This window comes from Thunnus maccoyii, chromosome 1 (genome assembly GCF_910596095.1).
Source record: "Thunnus maccoyii chromosome 1, fThuMac1.1, whole genome shotgun sequence".
NCBI classification, from domain to species: domain Eukaryota; kingdom Metazoa; phylum Chordata; class Actinopteri; order Scombriformes; family Scombridae; genus Thunnus; species Thunnus maccoyii.
The window spans coordinates 20,781,098-20,794,155 of NC_056533.1; the positions used below are offsets into that span (position 1 = coordinate 20,781,098).

At 39.8% G+C, this 13,058-nt stretch overlaps 1 protein-coding gene across 3 annotated transcripts in view; it reads right to left on the reverse strand.

The window, feature by feature from the left end:
* myo1ea (myosin IEa) overlaps window positions 1–13,058 on the reverse strand; it is a 58,844-nt gene that overhangs the window by 26,737 nt on the left and 19,049 nt on the right. For all 3 annotated transcript variants that reach the window (XM_042434839.1, XM_042434761.1, XM_042434680.1), the window contains exons 3-9: window positions 12,422–12,511; window positions 11,141–11,235; window positions 6,471–6,558; window positions 4,642–4,731; window positions 3,445–3,576; window positions 2,986–3,120; window positions 2,576–2,708 (exon numbers count right to left, since the gene is read on the reverse strand). In XM_042434839.1, coding sequence (XP_042290773.1) covers window positions 2,576–2,708; window positions 2,986–3,120; window positions 3,445–3,576; window positions 4,642–4,731; window positions 6,471–6,558; window positions 11,141–11,235; window positions 12,422–12,511 — 763 coding nt within the window. The remainder of the gene's footprint in view (window positions 1–2,575; window positions 2,709–2,985; window positions 3,121–3,444; window positions 3,577–4,641; window positions 4,732–6,470; window positions 6,559–11,140; window positions 11,236–12,421; window positions 12,512–13,058) is intronic.

Sequence of the window (13,058 nt, forward strand, 5' to 3'; positions counted from 1 at the left end):
TTAGCACAAAGACTGGAAACAGGGGGAAACAGCTAGCCTGCTCCGTGGGCCTGCAAAGGTAACAAAAACTGCCAATCAGCACAGCTAACACTTAATAATTAACACGTTATATCTTGGTTCATACAAAAACCAAAGTCTAAAGATTGATTGGCTGATTGTGGTTTTACCTGAACTACTTCTCAGCCAGTTGCCATAATTTCTTTAATTTCTTTGTGCTAACCAGCTGCTGGCTGTAGCTTTATATTTGTAATCACCTCATGTAACTCTTAGAAAGAAAACTAATAACAGTATTTCCCAAAATGTTGAACTATTCCTTTGAAGGACTTTCTCAACTCTTCTGTATGGATTAATTTGATCCGGTACATTAACACCACATCTCAATTACAATTCACTCAGAGCCAAGGAACGCCCTGATCACACTCACAACTCTAGTCAAGATCTCCACAGATATGAAAGCTTTTTTTATGCTGAATGATGCAACCATACAGAATTGCATCTTGGATTTTAATATTTTACCCAATATAAAGATGATGAAACATTTGATCGAGCAGATGCAGAATATATATGTGATGTTGTCAAACAGCATCAAATGAACATTTAATATTATGCTGAAGCTACTTAAGAGAAAATTTACAGGTAATGTTTAGAATATTCTAGATGGTTAAAGTATGTAAATGATGATTTTTTTGTTTGTAATTTGGAAGAGCATTTAAAAAACAAAGATTTCCTCCTCAAGTACTAATTTATACAAAACATTACTGTCAGGATAAAGTTACTTTCAACCAGAAATAATGTCCCAACCAGCCTAATGTCTAAATGGTTTGTACAAGTAGTCTCAACATTTCTTTCAACAAGAGCTGACGCACTGACTCTTCTCGCTGACTGTGAGTAGATGTTTATGTGAACTTGGCCGGTGCAGTTTCACATGTGGACAGGGGGTCTGGATATATACAACACACAGGAAGTGAGACTGGAGGGAACAGGAAAGGCAGAGATTATGAAGCGCTGCTGTTACGTCTGCACAGAACAGACTAAGGCTTTGTACACTGGCAACTGCACTCTCATCTGCATCATACAGACCGGACGGTTTTAGGATCACGGCAGACACAGCGTGAGAGGGTAGGAGAAAGGAAAAGAAAAAGAAAAATGAGGCAAGAGGAGGAAAGAGGGAAGGGGACAGAGGGAGAAGTATTTTTCCAAGTAATTTTTGTCTCTGACAAAATATGTCCAGACCTTCAATAATAGTGTTTTATTTTCTGGTAATCTAGCAGGGCCTGGATTACTCCAGACAGTACTGGCTGCAGCCCTGCATTAACACAATAAAAATTTTAGGGAGTGAAAGTGGTGAGAGAGAAATATCCTCCAAAACCAACTGAAGAAGGGCAGCTCAGGACACTGAAGAGAGGAGAGACATTCACATAGGCAAGACTGCAATGAGAAGAAAATATTCACCACATCTCAGTCTTAAGCTGGATATCAGCACCAGCCTCTTCAGCCTCAGTCATAACCACTGAACTGTAGGTCTATTTGTCTCTTTTGTAGCCTTGCTAACAGCAAGACTTAAGGGATATCAGGCAGTCAGATGGTCAGTCCACCAGTTTGGTACAGACTAAAATATGTCTGCAACTGTTGGACGGATTGCCGTGATGTTTTGTACAGACATTCATGGTCTGCAGAGGATGAATCTTAACAATTTTGGTGATTCCCTGACTTGTCATTTAGGTCCACCAAACAGGTCAAAGTTTTTATTTATCCAGTGAAATTTCTTGACAAGTATTATATGGATTGGCGCAAAATTAGGTGCAGACATTCATGTTCCCCAGAGGATGATTTACAATTACTCTAGTGATCTTGTGACTTTTCATCTAGCCTAATGACATTCTCATCAGCCTAATGGTAAACGTTACACCTGCTTGACATCAGCATAAGCCTGTTAGCATGCTGACATTAGCATTTAGCTCACAGAACTGCCTCAAAGAGCCACTAGTGTGGCTGTAGACTCTGAGTCTTGTTATAAACACACACATAAAAGAGTAACACTGACACTTAAATACACAGTATGACTCTTGCCTATATAACTGTGTTAGATTGTAGTAGTGCTATATCTGCCCTGTGTGCTCAGCTATAAACTTGATTTTCCATTGTCATCAACATACTGTGGAGGCAGCCAGTCAGCTTCTCAAACCCACTAGCCTATGTTTTTTAGTTACAACTTGACTTATTTTAATGCCTTATGCCTTATATTCCTTAAAAATTGCTACCAACCTATAACCTTCTCTCAGAGTCTGACCAGGCTGACCAACAATCTTCTGCCAAACAATTTTGTGAAGGACAATGAAACGGAGCGTTGCACATCAAATTCATCTAATTTTCCCACTGACACACACAGTTTTGTGTATTTGTTGTCTTTATCAGGGATAGTACTTTGCCAAATGTTAAATAGCACCACCATTTTCAGTTTTAACATCAGCTTGTAGTTTGTTGCTACCTGTTTTAGGGTGAACCACATAAGGGCAGTAAACAAACTAGTGTTCAACTCTTTCCCGAACAGGTCAGAGTACGTGAGCCTACTTACACTCTTCACTCTCCACAGCAGCGTAGTTGCCTGCTTCCTTGAAACTGATGTTTCCCAGGTGCAGGACTCCAGCCACAATCTGAAGCACCATGGAGCGGTCCTCTGCTGAGATGCCAATCACCTCCATGGCATGCTGGGAAAGCAAAGGAAAAAATCATGCTAAATCAGGGGCCACAGTGTGGGTTCACTCACTCCTGCGGTACCTAGTTCATGTCCTCTAATTACTCCTGTTGCGGTTTTACTGGTAAACAAAAACAGGAGGAGACTGTTGGAAAAGAAAACAAAAGAGGACTGGTAGGGAGAGAGTGGAATGTAAAGGGAAGATTGTGAACCGCACGTTAGGCACAAGACTAGTATAACTTATTGTAGGCACTTGAAACACAACCGAAGGCGTGAAGTTAGTACTGTACCACTGTCTCCTGGAAGTCGCTTTTGTCGTTGATGTCATCCACTTTGTAGGAGCCAGACTGATTGAGGTAACTGTAGTAATCCAGGCTTGTGATCCCCAGGCTGCTCTTCTGCTCTCCACTGGCTCCTTCTATCAACTGCACAGAGAAAATTTATTGTGTATAATTGCGTAGGCAGCAGTTATAGACAAAGCCTCTGCACAAGGCTTGTGTGTAGTCTCATTTTCATACTTTTTCATGTTTATATTTATATTCTGTGCTCCACTTTGCATGTGAAGCCTGAACAGTTCTCAGATCTCTTCCAGGGGCCCCTATAGCCATGCACAATGAAAACAGATTGACCCTCTCCCTGCAGCCAAATGGCACGTCTAATCCAACGTGTCCTGAAATTCCCTCACAGACTCTCTTCATGAGCCAAATGTTTCCTCATCGCTTCTCAGTTAAAAAAAAAGAAAGTCTTACCTGATAGAATATATGGAAACTCCTCTCTCCAGGATTCCTCATGACGACACGTGACTTCTCCAGAAGGAAGTTGGAGATTTTCCCTCCGTCTGGTTCACCACCGGAGCTGAACTGGATCTCAAAGTATTTCCCCTGATGGATCAAAGCGTGATTTGTTTTTACTATTGGAGCGGGCTGCAGTAAAGCTTAAAGCAACGGCTATAAGATCTGAAATACCAGCACCTGGCTATTCTGGGGTTGCTAGCATTGTATTGTGTGTGTATATGTGTGTGTGTGTGTGTGTGTGTGTGTGTGTGTGTGTGTGTGTGCATATTTTGTGTTTGCTCTGTTCTCCAGACAAGCCTGTAATGTAATATCTGTTGACTGTCCCAGTCAAGCTGAAACCCAAAACTGAACAGACACACTATTTATCCAAAGACACTACCTCAAAAGTACTGATCTCAGGCCATCAGTGCCAAACCAAAATTCATTTCCCCAAAAGTAGACCAAAAAAATCCCAACTCCTGAGACAATACTGCTTTGTATGCTAACCTGAACACTGAACCAATAAACTCAGCCGAAAAAGCTCTGAGGGAATACTTTTTTCTAAAATGTGCTTGTCCTTAATTTCAGGTCCCTGCTGACCAACTTCCTTTGTAAGCAGTAGAAGATGTGCCTCAGTGGTTCAGCACGTATGTCTTTCTGTACAGTGTGTCCTTAGAATGCAGCGCTGGTTAACCAGGACACACATGAGGTTTGCAGCCTCAGGCAATAAAACAGAAAACAGAAGAAAAGCCGTTACTGTAAATCTTTGTTTTCCAACGTCTCAGCTGGGATCCAAAGGTGCGCCACAGAAAAGTTGAGTCCTCATATTATTCCTGGCCAACTGGTACCTAGTGCGTTTATTTCCCTCCACAGTTGAGGATTTGCATTGTGAGTGGGTTATTCTAATTTTGTCTATCTTAAAATATCCCAGAGTCATCCAGGCTTGTTTTCGGATGTGAGAAGATTTTCAAAACGAAAGTTTTCAATTCACCGCTCCTGTTTTTAACTTTTGCTTGTAGGTTTATACTCTTTGAAATGGACTTTCATATGTTTTCTTTGGTTAACAAGAACCACTTTTAAATTGAGCCACATTAAACGTCAATGCCAGTAACACAAAGTTAGGTGCTCTGATATTCAAAATGTGGAAGGGCCAACACAGAAATGAAGCCTTACAAATCTGCTGGAGTTGTTGTTCCTCACAGTCTTCGCATTACCGAAAGCTTCTAGCAGCGGGTTGGACTGCAGGATGATGTCTTTGACGTGCTGCGAGGAGACAGACGCAATGAACTGTTAGCTACGTCACACACAGATTGTACAGCAGCTAGAGACACCACGCTCTTCACATCCTCACCGACAAGCTGGTGTGTACGTCTCTGGAACTTTCCACTCACACACACACACACACACACACACACACAGATGCACATCCACAGACAGACGCACAAAGTCTGGAGGACATTATCTTTCCTGTGAGCCATCTGCATGTCAGAAACACATGAGTTTTAAATCAGTGCAGCAGACAGAGCTATTCCCACTTCCAGTATTGTACACAGAAGCGGGGAGAAAGTTATTTTGTGGACTCTTTTGCATTCCTGAACTTAGTCCTGTATGAAATGAAAAAATAAACATTGAAGTTCACACTTAGTTATTAACACAGTTATTAGCTTACTACTTTATAATAAATAACTTTTCATAGGCAACCTACACTACACTAATATCTTTTATGTTTTGACATGATTGATTTATTTGTGGAGCTGCAGGACACACAGTATCACATCAAAGAGATGACAAGTAAAGTGAGAGCACATTTCCCACATTGTCCAGAGATGTTACAAAAAATACTTTTTTAACCATAACTTTGATTTTCAAGAAATAATTATGTGTAATTATTAATAGATAGGATTAGTTTTTGTGAAGATGGTAACTGTCAAACAGATGAATATTGGCATGGGAGTTATTATCTATTCAAAACTATTCTCACACACGTGTGAACACACACCGTAAACATTGCATAACTGTACGTATCACAGAGTGTGTGCAGAGATGAAAGGAACCATGAGAAGTGACACTGAATGACGAAGTTTGTGTGTGTGTGTTTGCTTTAGAAGCAAACATTAATACTCCAACTTGCAACTCTGAATACTCAAAAAGAGTAATACTGCTAAATAACACACTTCAGGACTTAGTCATAGATTACCAGTCCTACTGTTGATTCAAACTTAAACTCTGTAGGTGATTTCTAATATCGCCCTGGTGGAAGAAGCTCTGAGTGGATTACATATAAATGCCATCATGGTGCAGGCATTTCCTCATGAAACTTAGATCTTTATCAAGCTTAGGAACAGGACATCTGCTGGTGTGGGGGTCTGCCAGATGGCTGGAAGGGGGGGGGGGGCGCTGGGTGAATAAGAGGCTGCTGATGGGCTGATAATGGGGTATAAGGGTGAGGATGAAAAGAGGAGGAGCATTGGGTTTGAGGAAAGGAAATGAGTCCAGGGTTGAAAGTAGCAACAGGTTGTTTGATATCATATAAGTCTACACTGACATTACATGTAATGCAGAATTTGTGAATGATTCTCCAAGTAGGATGTGCAAAAAAGAATAAAATATTTTGACATTGATATTAAATGAGAGCCATTAATTTAAAAAAAAAATCACAATCAATGTTCTCTGTTGAATGTTTGGTGATAATGATGGGAGAAGCATCTACATACCGAGTCCTTGTCTCAGTAAATGAAGATGCTTTTCTTGTCATTATACAGTATAGATATGAATCTCTGCTCCCTTTATTTAATGAGCAGGGATTTGATTTTAAAAGAGATTTTGATTAGTATTTGCTTTTTGCTGTCAACTCAGGTCACAAAATTATGCATTGCAAAAGACTCATTGTAATATTTCTTAAATATATTTACAGAGTTATCATTTAATCTATGAAACTCAACAGCTCAAACATCTCAAACATTTCACGCATCTCTTACATAGCGTCCTCGAGAAGTGCTCACCTGTACTCTGGGTCCGCCCCCTGACACTTTGGAGATGTAGCCCATGATATATTTGGCCGCCACAGTCTTCCCTGCTCCGCTCTCTCCACTGAAAAACAGACAAAGCTTAGGCACGTGTTTTTTCATACATGTAATCTGAGCTAACTTGAAATTCATCTGATGCACTGAGTTATAGCATGTGACACCTGCATATATGCCTGGATGTCAAGTTAAGTGATTGATGCAGGCCTGGAAGGCTGTTTGGTATTTGATACAAAACAGCCATTGTATTTTTGTATTTAATAATGGGGTGGGGTTATGTCCTTTGAGTGACTTTATCTGGATGTTTGCAGCTCCATAAATTTGAATCTCTTACATCAACAATTTTTATTTAATTAAGGATATTCATGCTATGTGATAATCATTGTCATGAAGATGTTTGAGTTTATTTTTGATTTCCATGTCCCAACAATGTAGATCGTGTATGTAGTATTTCTCATTTAGATGCTAAAAATCCTGCTGTAACTAAAGTCAAAACAATTATTGATCATATTAAGGATTTTGAGCATCTAGATGAAAAATATTACATATACAATCTTGTGAACCTATCCTTTAAACAGCAGGATACAACGAGGATGCCATCATATCTGGATTGGGATAAATCTAAGGGCAACATGGACATAAAGACAATAGAGTGTTAAATATATTGAATCCTGTGTTTTATTGAGGTTCGTTCTTTCCTTTTCATTTGTAAAACATCTTTGAATTGTTACAAATAAAAGTGACCAAAAAATGCAATTTTACACCACAAAAATGATAATGTTCCCCGTCATTCTTAGGATTATGCACGTGTCAGTGTGTATGTGTGTCTTTGTGCACATGTTTCAATCAAAGAAAAGACGACCTAGGACTAATCAGTCATACAGAATCTACTGAATAAACAGGTGAAATGTGTACACACCCCTTTTACTGAGTAAAAGAGTTTTGGGAAAGTTGAAGCTAAATTTAATTCAACATGTGATAGGCCACCGCACATCTGGGCAGATGAATGCTAAAGTAATAAGGACATTAATTCTGTTTTGTCACATTTACAGATTTTTCCCCTCATCTCTCTCTTCCCACACCCTACACTTGTCTATTTTCCTCCTTGCCTTTCACTTTGCCAGGGTCATACTTATTTTGACATATGTGGTTTGGCAGTGGAGTCTGTTTTTTCTTCTGGGCCTTAAAGTAGAGTCAGGTTGGTAATGCCTCTGTGAGAACCACAGCTGCAGACTGTTAGGGGCTGCCAGAGGAAGTCATGGGAGCCACTCTATTACACAGCAGTCTCTATATGGTTGTAACCCTCCCCCTATATACTCCCTGTCTCTCTCTCAGATCCTCAGCATTGTCTGGGCTACCTTGCTGCACACTTACTTCTCAAGTAACAACATGGGGTCGGGTAATAAACATGCTAAGTTTCAGTTTTACGTTTAATGTCAGACGAACCTCCAGAGCTCCATCTGAGAATATTGTTTCTCCTCCTGCAAGTAATTCTGCGAAGGGCTATTTTCAGCACAAGCTGCAGTGGGAGTTTGAGTCCCACTTTAAGCCCCCAAAAGGGCGAGTCTCATTGTTGTGGTGCTCTAATGCTGAAGGCATTGTTAACTTCCGCAGACATTTATTAGCCAAACAAGGACATAAGTTAAACAATGCAAGAAGCAGCAGGGTTTAAGCATCAACTTCATAAATCTTTACAGAAATCAGTTATGAGAGAAACACATGAACACTGTATTCTAGTTTTGATGGGTTTTAAATACAATAAAGCATATTGCATTCCCACAGAACTACTAGACTTTACATGAACAGTATTTAAGTAAACTCCTCAGGCTTCTTCATGATGATGAAGAGAGCATTGCTTTCACAGTATCTTAAAAACATCAACTTTTGCATTAAATTCAGACGAGCCGGCGTTCATCTGTTTTTAAGGCCCAATTTAACAATCTTAAAGAAGGATAAAAGTGAGTAGTTCAATATATTTTTCATTTCAAATTGAGGGAAAAAACTTAAAATGACACACTACCACAAGGATTTAGTGAAAGTGTTTGTGACTATAATTAACTTCTGCAGACTTTTGAAGCTGTAATTGTGATTGTGTTATGAAAGCTTTTTCTCATTAGAGCAGATTTTATGAAAGAAAACAAGCACATTGGATGACATTGTCTAAAAATAATTAGAATGGAGACATGTGGGTACACAGACGATGACAGAATATCCTCATGCGTTTTGGATTTTGTTTATTTTTAATGTGCCTAAAATGACGTGTACACACATAATTAAAATGTCTTTGAAGTGCCGATACCATCTGAGCTCTCAATCATGGTAAATCTCTACAGTATGAATAGAGAAGGACTTTATACGACTTCATGCAAAGTATGGCGACACAGCTTTGGTAGCAGCACCTCCCTTTATTATTGTTTTACACGCATACTGAAGTTCAGCGTTTGCTGATACGCCTCAGTTTCTGGACTGCCGCTGCGTCAAGCCAGCAGGAGTCAGACATCCGACCATTGGTACAGTACAGTGTCTAAACTGCTGAGCAGCCCATTTCAAAGCAGTACAATCAATTGTCCATTTAGCCTAAAATAATCTATGTTGAGGTTGGAAATTGGTGAGCAAGAGGATAGTATGAGAAAAGCAGATGAGTCCAAGGCCTTTGTTTGTTAATCCAAACAATATAATCCAACTTCTTTAAATCATTTTGCTAATCTACATCCAGATAACTGTATTCCTCAAATACAGGAGGCCGATTGATTGGTCAAATTTAGATGTTGTTCTCATATAATGGAAATCTTATTTTTACTCCAAGAAAACACGAACCAGAAGTATGATGCTGTGTCAGTCATATGGCAATAGTAGATCAACAGGCAGACATTTAAAGACAAAAGTAAATACAAGTGAAGAAGCTTATGTTAATTACAACATACACACAACAACCACTGTGAGTTACACCCTCTGACTAAAGCTGTATTTTTCAATCATTAAAAGTATCTTGGCAATCTCTCAATACACATTGTCCCCTTAAACCGGTCTAATTATAACAGCACCCTGCTCTGTTGGCACCTCTGAAAAGAAAAGCACAGCTGTGTCTGGAAATGAGCTCATGGACGGTTATTAAATAAGCCAGCCCGCACTGAATAAACCTGCTTTTTTTTGGTAGGATTAGGTTTAAGGAGCTGCTCAGTTCAGGTGACATGTTGACTGAAATTTGTGGCTTCATGTGTGAAAATGTCGACAAACTGAGAAATCACGTATTTCTGATCGGAGCAGATGTGAAGAGGTTGGTTCTTGGATGACAAAAGTCGTGATTGAACCTTTAAAAGATGTCAGGGCCCTGATTTCATCACATAGTTGTGATGTGGAGTGCCAAACTGATAACACCAACACAACACCTGCTACAATTCACCCTTATAATATCAAATTTCAGCAGTCACATGCTGTAGTAAGAGCAAGATAAATAGATACACTCTTAAATGTATACAACCTTCCAATGAAATGGCATTAAAATAACAGAGGAATAGAAGACGTCACAATTTCCCTGCAAGAATAGTCAAAATCGTCTACCTCTTCATGCTGAATATCCCTTACAGTAAATTCACACATTTTCTTAGTAAATAGGAAAAAGAGCTAACACAGGGCGATGCTGACCACACTGCCTGGCCAGCAGTTCACAGCAGCCTTTGTTTGCTGAGACCTGGTTCATCATAAAACCACTTCCATGCTTTTGTTTTGCTGATTTAGTCGATCACAAAATCCACCTCAGTGCCTTTATGTGGGAAACTGAACCAGCAACTGCTCGCTGTCCAAACAACGGGCTAAAGTGCTGAAGCAGGGGTCATTCATCATGAGGTAAGCACTATAGGAACCACACTGCTCAGGTGACTGGACCATAGGATAAAGCCTCAATCATGACACCACACTTTTCTCTGTGCAGCTTCCTACCTCAAAAACACTCACCGACACAAACAGACTGTAAAACGATCTAAAAAATCCCTAAATAGAGAAAGAGGAATGCCGGGTCAAGGATCATGCAGGTGTTCTTCCTGTTTTTTTATCCTGAAAGCAGGAAGTTAATGAAAAAAAGGCACTATAACAATCGCTTTGTTTTCAACTCACATCCTGAGTCCACATCCAGTTGTTCACTGAGTATTGTTTTCATACTTGTGTTTTAGAGCATCTTTATTTTCCTTAATTTGCATTTCACTGAACCTGAAATTGTTATGATGGAAAAACTCCCAGGGAGACACGTCACTTTTGGTCAGTCAGCTGTACTAAATGATGTGGTGGAACCTGTTACGTCTGTTCTCCTGTGCCCCTCCCATCCATTATCATGACCTGCAGAGGCTCAGGCGCAGCAGCTTTGTCATATCTCCTCACAGATCACATTGCACAGATTACTATCTCCAGCCTTTGTCTCACTCTCTCCCATCCTGGATGTTTGGTGAGTTGACTGACAGCTATAAGGTGTGGAAGTCATACAACTAACAAGTTAAACAGCAAGTCAACAGAGATATCATATTAAATGGAGAATTTAATCAAGCTGTCTCTTGTTGCGTGCTCATGTGTGTTTTGGTTGTCACATGCCATTAGATCATGATCTGTGAAGACATTGGAGAATCGTACAGTATGTGATTATAGTTTCAAAGTCTTACCTGATGATGACACACTGGTTTTCACGGTCGATCATCATATTTCTGTACATATTATCTGCCAGAGCGTAAATGTGAGGAGGGTTCTCATACTGAGCCTGAGGGTTAACAAAAGAAGGAGAGAGCCAAATTACGATGAAATAATATCAGGAATATCTGACTTCAAACATTAACATCCAAGGATGTGAAGACTGTGAATTTTAAAACTAAAGCCAAAAACACATTAAAGGATGAGGAAGATGTTCTATATTTTATTTATCATCAATACGAACAAGATCAACTAACAAGTAAGTCTGATTATTCCCTTGTGCCTCCACTGTTACCCAAAAAATATTGAAAACACACAAATGAGTGCACTGTTTTTTCATTATCATGAACATGGGCACTATAGTTTATTTTCACTCAATCCCACATATAGCACACCCTCCTGCTGCTGTGAATACTAGCATAAAAAAATCCGCCGCTGAAAATAGTTCCTTACAAACACACTACTTACTCCTGTTTGAGCAACTTTTGCCCAAAACTACAGTGCACACTACAGCAAATTACTGAGCATTTAAGAAAAATAAAATGATATATTTGTGTCTTGTTTTTAAATATGTATGCCTCAAGAATGAATGAATAAGCTTGGGGCCGAGGGCTTCAGTCAAGGTAGGAAAACAGAAAGTATCAAGAGATGAACTAGTGCGTAGTTGCTTTTGGTCTTTTTATGGGATTTGTTAATGAGATATATAGAATTACATCATTTACATGTATATATTAACCCCACTTATATTAACCCCATGATGACTTTTCTGCTACTTTCTCCTGTAGTTTGAACTGGAAAACAATGCAAATCTGAACCCGGTGCACTTAAGTACAACTGTAATCTGCAAAAGTCGACTGTTAAATTTGGCATGTGTAACGCTGAGTGTTTTCACAGTCAGTTGGGATTTTAAAAGCCTTCAAGTGTGCTCCTGGCTCAGGGAGACAAGCCCACTCTCAGCAGGCCGGCCAACAGAGGAGGCAGACTTGAATAGGCTGTTCTACGAAGGTACTGCCAAAGCCTTCTCAATGGTTGAGTCAAGTTTCTGACAGGCAACATCTGCGCCAGCTCACTGGAAAGTTCGCACTGCATCTAACCTGGTTCATTTCAAAGCCTTTGTTCTTCAGACTGTTACCATCTTAAACAGCATGAGGTGGATTTTTCTGGTTTTAACTTTTCAGCTGACAGAAGCCATTAAAATGACTTAATAAGTCATATAGTTTCATGTGTCTCTTAAGGGAAGATGGGATCATACTTACAGCCCCCTGATACATCTCAACTTCTTTTTCTCCAAAGTACGGCATCTGCTTGAACGGGTTGACGGAGATGAGCACAGGACCAATGTATGTCTGAGGAGGTTATATATTAAAGATCATAAAGCGAAAACAAACAAAACAGCAAAATGAAAAGCAAGTGCAAACGTCATAAGATTATTAATGTTTTAGAACTGGCAACACAATCTCAAAACAACTGAATTACGTTTTTACAAAGAGAGGTATGAAAGAAATTACTTAATTTTAGGTTGCCATGACGTCAAGAGAGAGTGTGCAGCAGTGGAGTATTTGGTGATCAGGACTGAGACTAAATAAGTATCCAGTTCTTACAAATGACAGAGAATAGACTGGCCGTGTAACACTGTGAGGTTTTATGCCCTGAAGCCAAAACGCGGCTCAAGGCAAATAAAGCTGCTATTGTGGGTGGCCTACAGTGACCCACAGCCTTGGCAGGGGGACCTCACAGTTACGGCTATTTATTGAACCGAATCAAAGGCCTGACTCAGAGTTGTCGAACCTATAACTGCCAGCATTTACTAAATTTCATAATCCTCAACGCTTGCCAAAGCGTGGACGAAGTTTATGTAACGAGTTGCTTTGAGAGCGCTCACCATTGCTTTTC